Genomic DNA, 8,154 nt, shown 5'->3' with positions numbered 1-8,154 from the left:
TACTCACATTTCCCGGTGCGCAGACACGTTCTCGCTGCTTGCAAAATGTGCAGCCTGTAAATCGATCAGCAATCAAGCAACAGGGTCCTCTCTAACATCAGGAAAACTCAAATATGTCTTGTGATCGCTTGGACAGTCTTATATTGGCTTGTACAAGCCGGTAAGTGGACAAGTCATTCATCCAAGGACATACAACCCTTAGAAAGCCCCTCCAAGCAGAGAGACCTCCTTGTACACGATTGTTGGTTCTTGCGAGCAGTCAGCAAGTCACCTACCACTGTGCGCCAAAGTACAGAAAAGTTTGAAAGGCAATTCAGTCCATAATTCATTTGTAAACGGCCACAAGAATATGTCATTTCGCAAGCAGAATGGCCGCTACCTTCTAATGCAAGAGTTCGAACGCGTGATGGTCAGCAAACTTATTTACATAAAAAAATCGGTAGTAGTCTAACGAGTGGTGTTCAGTAAAATTGTTTGGCACACGAGCAGTCCCAAACACTGGTATTAAATGAGCAGCGCGGATAATCAAACTGACATGAATGAATGATAGCAGAGGTTTGCGTGCAGATGTATGATTTGGCTGTACAATCCACATACCGGTGTTCTCGTCCAGCGCCTCACCGCAACGTCGAAACCATCGCACGAGCGCACAAGGATAATGGATCCCGCCGTATCTGAATGAGGTGAGGAGCAATATTCGCACAACGCTGATATCGCTCCCGCCTATCCCGCCTCCAAATGGGCTAGAGCGAACGAATGCGCAATCAAATCGCGGTGTCAGCCCGCGCCACTGCGGCGTTGCTCGGATATGCTCGCGGCGCATCCCACCAAGACCCGATGGGTCACTAGGGGCGTAAAATGTAGCCTTGGCGGAGTAGTGGACGTAAACGGCATCTCGGGTTTGTGGACAGCGATCAAGCGGTACTGGGACTTGTGATATGACAACGTCAGGATGCAGCTGGCTGTACAGGAATCTTCGAGCCAGTTCTGGCAATTGTGGCTGACCTATTTCACGGGCTAGACCCTCGAATGTACGCGAATGTTGTCGTTCTGTTCAGGTACCCTTTAGTGTTCATACTGACCTATACATGTAAATTTATAGCTCTACGCACGCACAGTGACCGCCAATTGAGTGCGGCCCTGAGTTCTAGATCCTGATATGGCTCCATTGCCGTCATTGCCTTTGACAGTAGGGGGTTTTGTCACTGGCTGGTCCTGCATCATCTTATCTGGGACTAGAAACATGCATGGTTATCAGAATTCAGTATTGCTCCAGTATTTGTGTCGCTGTCAGAGAACTCACATATTGCTTGAACCTCAGCAGACAAACAAGAACCTTTGAGCATGCCCCGGCTTTCAAAGTCAACACGCGAGGCAGAGAGTTTGTCCAATCGTTGATTCGTCAACAACATTTGGCCGAGAGCCTCAAATCGGCTTGATCTTCGCCATGGCTCTTTGACAGCCCTGATGTGCATTGACTCAGTAATTGATGAGCACAGTCCATTCGGCGCACCATACATCCATACGAGAAGAGTATAGTGTATGAGAGAATGCTGTCGTGGAAGGGAGAAGCCGGTTGGGCGGACACCTGTGGTCTGGAAGATGACTCGGTAGTGATGAAATCGTTCAAGCGCTTCTTCCAATGCTTTCACGGTCGTGGAACTGTGCATATCACGACGGGCAATGTAACAGAACTCCAGGAATGCGCGAATTGCACGGACCATATCACGAGGTACATGATCTGCGATCGCAGGAAGCCAGATCTGATAGCAGCCGTTCAGTGCATTCGTCATGGCATGATGCTTGGCAGAGTGGAACAGACCTTCATGAGTGCCTTGGAGTCATCCCCAGTCCACTGTTTAAACCCACGTCCTTCTGGAAATCGTCGCAGACCCGAAAATGGTGGTGCAGCAGCAATACTATGCAGGTATTTAAAGAGACAGCCTATCACAAAGTGTGAGAGAACTCACCGTCGGTCGATCTCAGCCATGATAGCTTGCCCGCGAGACTTCCCGTGAGTGATCTCAAGGTATTGTTCAACCCAGTCCACTAGATGGTCCTTGAATGTGCCCTTGATCAATTGGTGTAGCAGATCCGGTGAGAGCAACTCATGAATATCAGCACGGGGGAAGTCGTTTGTGAAAGGCTATCGTCAAAAGTCAGCAACGAATCAGGTAAGCATGAAAAGCCGCTGTGGAACAATGTCGGCAATAGCTTTTGATGTGCGCGATTCAGCGCAGGCCAAGCCACTGCAGCATGAGGCACAGCCGCGACGAGAAACACTCTATACAGCTTGATTTCAATATCATCTGACATACATCTGTCGTATCTTGCCCGGAGTACCCATGGCATACATATGATCATCACAATGCTCGAGCAAAGGACAGGACAAAGCAACAAAAGGAAGATGAGAAGACGTACCACTATATCGCCAACAAGACCATATTCGTTCCACAGCTCTCCTAGCTCCAACCCTCGGACCAGAGTTTCGGTGTGCTTGCGAGAACGACGTCCACCATTGGTGCCATCAAGATCATTGTTTCGCGTTGTACATCTCCACAACTCTACTCAGCTACCTAGCCTAGAAAGACTACAAGAATGTGAACTCACTTTGGGCACCATCCCTGCACAATGCATGCGAGAAGCGCTTGTTCGGGATAGTCAGCAATATATGGCCCCAGTCCGTAGATCACCCTCCGAAAGTGGCCATCAGCACATCGAACGACTCGCGGTGTGGTCATGTAGGGCTTGAGATTGCGCAGAATTCTGGACAGAGATGAGTGAAAGAGTTGTCGTCGGTATTTGCGAAATAACGGGTCATCCGCATGTTCCTTGTCAGCTTTAAAGTGATTTTTACTATGACGAGAAAGACGAAGCAGCGAAAGCGCTCACTGACTTTTGGGAATCGCCAGAAATCCGATAAGCACTACTGCGTCTCGATGAGCACGTCGCACGCTGTTGTGAGTATTCCCTATACCCATATAGAGCGGATAATACTCATTTTGTCCTGTGGCCACAGAGACTGTTGTTTTATCACTTCCTAGAATGATGGGTACGAACGCTGCGCCATGAGTTCGCTCATTTTCTGCAATCATATCCTATTAACAGCGTGATAAAGATAGTTACCACACGTCAGATGGAGGCAAGAACGTACCACTTGTTTCCATGCCCACTCACCAGACATGAAGTCCTTCAATCGCCGCTCACCATGATGGAATTTGCGGAATGGTGCATAGTCCATTTGACCGTCAAAGTCAACATTGCCGAGGATATGGTCAGCAACCGCAAGCGGGTTCCGGAACCAGACATCTGATTCCGTCGTCATCCAGGTGGGTACATCACCATTAGGCAGTTCCCCTTGATACGACATGCTGAAACTCTCCCATTTGACGTCGCCAAGTGACGTGGAGTCGATTGTGTGATACAGGTCCTCCGTGTTGGTGAAGGGTGCATAGTCACCGTGCTTGACCAGGCTTGCACCCCATAGATTGAGTAGTGTGTTGATGTTGCCCGCTGACATTTGCTCACGCTTATACAGGAGTTCTGCAACCTCAAACTCGACGCGACTGCTATATGGAGACCAGTCGTCTATGGCCCTGGGTGCGCGAGGAGGTGGCACAGCATTTTGAGGCAGAAACTCTCCATTTTTGTCGCACGGGTTTCCTTTCGTAGCAACTCAGTAAGCTATCAGAAAATTTGCATCTATGTGTTCCTCACCACTTAGGTAGGGGTGGTAGTCCCGTATTACTTCTTCATCATCCGAAACCACACTACTTTGAGCTTCGTCATCGTCACACTGATTAGGAAGCATTTCCTCTGAACCATCTGAGTAGACCGAAAAGCGATCACTAGGGCAGCTCTCTTGCCAGTCATCTTCAGAGTGGACGGACTCTTCAATCTCCTCAGAAACAGTCGTTCGATGCCGATCTCGGTGAGCGTCTCCTGTCACAGAATCTCGGTCACTCCTCTCAGCGCATGCGAGCGCCTCTGAGTCTGCAGCGTCAATGTCGAATGGAGTCAGTGAGTGCATGCTCGTACGCTCCACTGCGCGTCAAGCCTATAGCTTACCATATCGCATTTCTGTATCAGCATAGTCTTCAGAAGGCCTCCCGGTCTCGTCATCGGAATGCATGCTCCGGCACTCGCTGTCATCTTCGTAGGGTCTAGATGTCCATCATGTACTGCAGTGTCAAGCCCGGTGGACGTCGAGTTGGGATTTGCTTACTGTGGCTCCCAATCTATGTATTCATCACGATTTTCATCATCGTCAGGTTTACACTGATATTCTGAAGGTGGGCTGCTACCCATAGTACCTGCAAGAGCGCTCTCTGACGAGCCAATAGTAGACCCTTCATCAACACGATATGACGAAGTGTTGGAGGTATCCTCTTCCAGTGTCCTGCGTGCTGTATCTCACTCAATCACCGGCACTGAATGCCTAAATGCGCCGCTATGTGACGTACGATTCTCATTCTCCCATGCTGGTGGAACCTGACTGAATGGTCGTCTATCATGAGCATAGGTCCCTCCCAATTGCTGTGGATGTGCAGCGCGGGTGTGCTTGGTGAGTCCAGACCTGTTTTTGAAACGTCGCAGGCACCCTGGCAGGCCACAAGGATACGGATATGCAGCAAACATGAGTCACAGTTCGAGGAGTTCGTCTGGTGGCACTGAAGAGCTGAACATCCAGATGGATCTTGTTGCTCAACTGTGAAGGTATGGTTTGCATGTGATACGCAGTAGGTTGCTGACCATACCCCAAATAATTCAGACGGGGTTGCTTCCCGTTCAAGCATTATTGCCGAGCACGCAATCTGCTCGCAACGCATGTTCAACTTTGCCTTGAACTTTCATGACAGTCGCATTCCTCTCATCATCCCTGCTCTCTTCCTGCAGTCTCCATCGATGCCGTCCACACCTTCGCAACGTCGCACACGTGCATCGAATGCTCTGAAGCATCCTGGTCATATTGTTGCGCCTACTCCTCGACGGACCTCAGCACAGGTCAAGGAGGACAAGAAACGTGAAGAACTCCAGAAGGAGAGGCAAGCCAGCAAGAGGAAGCGAGCTCTGGAGGCTATCGCAGAAGAGGAGGTGCAGATGCAGGATGAAGATGAACTGGCAAAGGCAAATCATGCCGTCAAGCATATCGGAACAGGTTCTGCAGTCCATTCTGTCTGTATGCTGCTGCGGCATTGCTAATCAGGCCCACAGTGAAGAAGAAGGCAAAGCAGAGTGCTTCGAAGAAGACCGGCAAAGGAGGACATGACGAGCCATACGAGTCCGACCTCACCGAATTGCCTTCTGAAGATGAGCTGCCGAAGAAGAAAGCGAAGAAAGATTCTAGCACTAGAGTGACGATTGAGCAGGCTCGCCTTGAGCTTGTAAATCGAAAGGCGACGGAGCCAGGTGACATCCGATCGAAAGAAAAATTGGTTGTAGATCCAGGTGCGCGTCTGAAGAGCTCGACAGTGGCCCACGGAAGGTACGTATCACTGAGTTACTCTTCAATATATCTGCTGATCATCGGGTTTACTAGTGGTCGCACGGTGACTGCCCATCACGGGACACTCAAAACGTTTTCCGGAGAGCTTCTGACATGGAATCCATACGTTGAACCAGGCTTATTTCTTTAATATTCATCGTCTAACACAGTGCCTGCTGGGCAAAGGCAACGCATTAGGGTTGACAGTCCGAAGCACGATCATGTACACGTGGCAACCTTCGGACACCCATCGGCACACCAGACCTCGAAAGTCACGCCACACAGCAGCCGCTACTTGGGCAGGGGTCCCATACAAGACAAGGGGTTCGCAAGTGAATCAGACGAAGACGTCGAACGCATTGCTGCGATGTCGAGTCCTGTGAAGGCTCCAGTAATGCGGGCCACACATCAGGTACGAGCATATTAATCATGATGTCGAGACGTTGCACGACATTATATGAATGTTACTGATGGGGCTACTGCTAGAATATGGTCAAAATAAATGATATCGATAATATAGATGTGACTCCGTTTGCCAAGCCGTCTCTATACAAGGTCTGTCAAGTCACGAAAGCAGTTGCAGATGCTTTTCATGCATTCCTCTGACTTGAATTTGTCCTTCAAGTCCGTCATCAACCACGGCGTCATAGACGTTGAGGATACGCCTCATCCGATCCGCGATCGCACCACCGCCAATGTATGTATGGCTCGTCGGGCTTATCTATGGAAATATCTGACAACCTTGGATCCTTAGACTTATGTGAAGGTGGATGACATGCGCCGTGCGGCCCATGCCAACTTGATTGTTGTCAAGCGTGAGCCATCGAACATCATCAGGCGTGAACTTTTTAGCACTACAAAAGCGAGCCAATCACGCCGTCCCACTGGAAAGAGCAAGACATCCGATTTGCCGGCAGGTGCCAATGACAATGGACGCTGGCAGCATGTCTTTGTTCTGACTCTTCGTCGTTATGCTGGGACGCTGGTGAATCCATGGATTATTAAAGATGATGAGTTCATCGAGGCTCTGCAGTTGATTTGGAACGCAATATACGGTAATAAAGTCCCCCATCAAGTTGCCTGCAATGACCATGTCTTCAAACTCGTGAGTGTCGAGCTCATTATTTCGTTCTGCATTTCTGAACTTGGCTTCACCCACTGGAACAATGATGCAGGCTACACAGCGTCTTAGTGAATGGCGCAGCAGTTTCGGCTCTACCGCTCTGCGTATTCTCGAGAATTTCTTTATTGGAGACAAGGAGAATTCATATGATAATGTCGAAGATCGTTGTGAATTCACGGAGTACATGTTGTCGAAGCTACGGTTCACTTACGAGCATGCGGTCGGAGACAACAAGAAGGTGATTATGACCTCATTCATCTGAACGCGGTGATTGTCTAAGTCTTCTCTCTCCAGGAATGGAGGGGTCTCTATCAATCCATGTTCATACTGCGACTAGTTGCAAGTCACTTCACCCTGACCAAGGGTGCTGTAAGTGTTCCTGGCCTCGCCGGTATGGAAGAAGACAAGGAATGCCCCATTGGTGCGATTGCTATGGCATCTGCCGCGGTATGTGATACATCATACCTAACAATTAAAACGTCTTCCTGAAACATTTCTGACACTTCAGACCTATCGTGCACTGTTTCTTTGGGTCAACAATGACATGACGTTGGAGAACGGCAAGGCAATTATGCTGAAAGGCTTGAACGTCGCTACTGGTGATGCTACAAACAGTGAGACTGCCTTTAGCGAAGTGAAGTATCGGGTCGACACGATAGGTTACGCAAAGGCAGCGCAGAAGCTTGCATCTACGAAGCCGAAGAAAATGGGCTGCATCATCGAGCGTGCGATGAAGATAGCGCGTGCCGGCAAGTCTATCACTCGAAGAGAGGTTATCAATGTTGACGCTTCCGAGCTGGATTCCGATGAGGACCCGTCGAAGCTTGTTGAGCTCGGTTCTGATACCGATGGCGAATAGAGGGCTTAGGAATGCGCCTTAGGTACGCCCTCGCCTCGTTAGTTGATCCGAGTGTGTAACATATCCGACTGTAGTACCGGATTTCGTGATGATTGACCTACTTGCTCATTGGTCTTTTGCGACTTCTGCATGGAATTGGACGCTTTGGCTTCCCTGCTAATTTGCTTGTACGATGTCTCACTTTTCTTGTGTTTCCTTGCTAGTTCATTTGTACGACGTCTTACTTCTCTTGTTATATGCATTATTCAGAATTGCGATTGGTTCTTATTACTACGAGTTTGCCTTAAGAGTTTATCTCGGGTTGTGCCTCAAATTATCCAATCAGCTTGAGAATTCCTGTGCAGCTTGGAAGTAGGCCGGGTGGCTTGTCCTGCCTTTTCCTGCTGGCCAACAGCCGAGTTGTCCCAAGTACAAGACACAGAAAGCACGTTGAAGCGCACAAGATGACTTACAAGACTCATTATAGATGAAATAAACGGCTAAGGATCGCACAAGACCTGGGACCTCCTTTTCGGCTGATGCACTTGTCCATACTGCATCACTTTTCATCAGAGCAAAAAAGTCAAAAAAGCGCATTTTGATTTTCCTGATGAAGAAAGCCAGTCGCGCTCTCCTGCCCTCGATCAACAATTCACAATCAGCCGCTTCGATTGTCAGTGCGCAGCGTGCCGCTTCTTCCACTGATGG

At 49.2% G+C, this 8,154-nt stretch overlaps 2 protein-coding genes across 2 annotated transcripts; one reads left to right on the top strand and one right to left on the bottom strand.

The window, feature by feature from the left end:
* Positions 1–382: 382 nt before the first annotated feature.
* Positions 383–4,030, bottom strand: LAESUDRAFT_737090 (uncharacterized protein; the record flags this gene model as incomplete). The annotated part of the gene is made up of 9 exons (XM_040910757.1): positions 383–1,017; positions 1,304–1,763; positions 1,823–1,919; positions 1,971–2,146; positions 2,422–2,554; positions 2,611–2,839; positions 2,897–3,098; positions 3,155–3,675; positions 3,718–4,030. 9 exons carry the CDS (start codon positions 4,028–4,030, stop codon positions 383–385), a joined length of 2,766 nt encoding a protein of 921 aa, XP_040764131.1.
* A 482-nt stretch (positions 4,031–4,512) lies between these two features.
* LAESUDRAFT_750170 (uncharacterized protein) lies at positions 4,513–7,723 on the top strand (the record flags this gene model as incomplete). Its single annotated transcript, XM_040911595.1, has 11 exons — positions 4,513–4,564; positions 4,772–5,179; positions 5,215–5,485; positions 5,672–5,897; positions 5,972–6,040; positions 6,111–6,182; positions 6,240–6,590; positions 6,661–6,846; positions 6,903–7,055; positions 7,117–7,489; positions 7,542–7,723. 10 exons carry the CDS (start codon positions 4,513–4,515, stop codon positions 7,465–7,467), a joined length of 2,139 nt encoding a protein of 712 aa, XP_040764130.1. The 3' UTR covers positions 7,468–7,489; positions 7,542–7,723.
* Positions 7,724–8,154: the final 431 nt, after the last annotated feature.

The sequence above is a fragment of the Laetiporus sulphureus genome (assembly GCF_001632365.1).
Source record: "Laetiporus sulphureus 93-53 unplaced genomic scaffold LAESUscaffold_21, whole genome shotgun sequence".
Taxonomy (NCBI): Eukaryota; Fungi; Basidiomycota; class Agaricomycetes; order Polyporales; family Laetiporaceae; genus Laetiporus; species Laetiporus sulphureus.
Note: the sequence above shows the minus strand (reverse complement) of the source record. Positions and strands in the feature narration are given on the sequence as shown.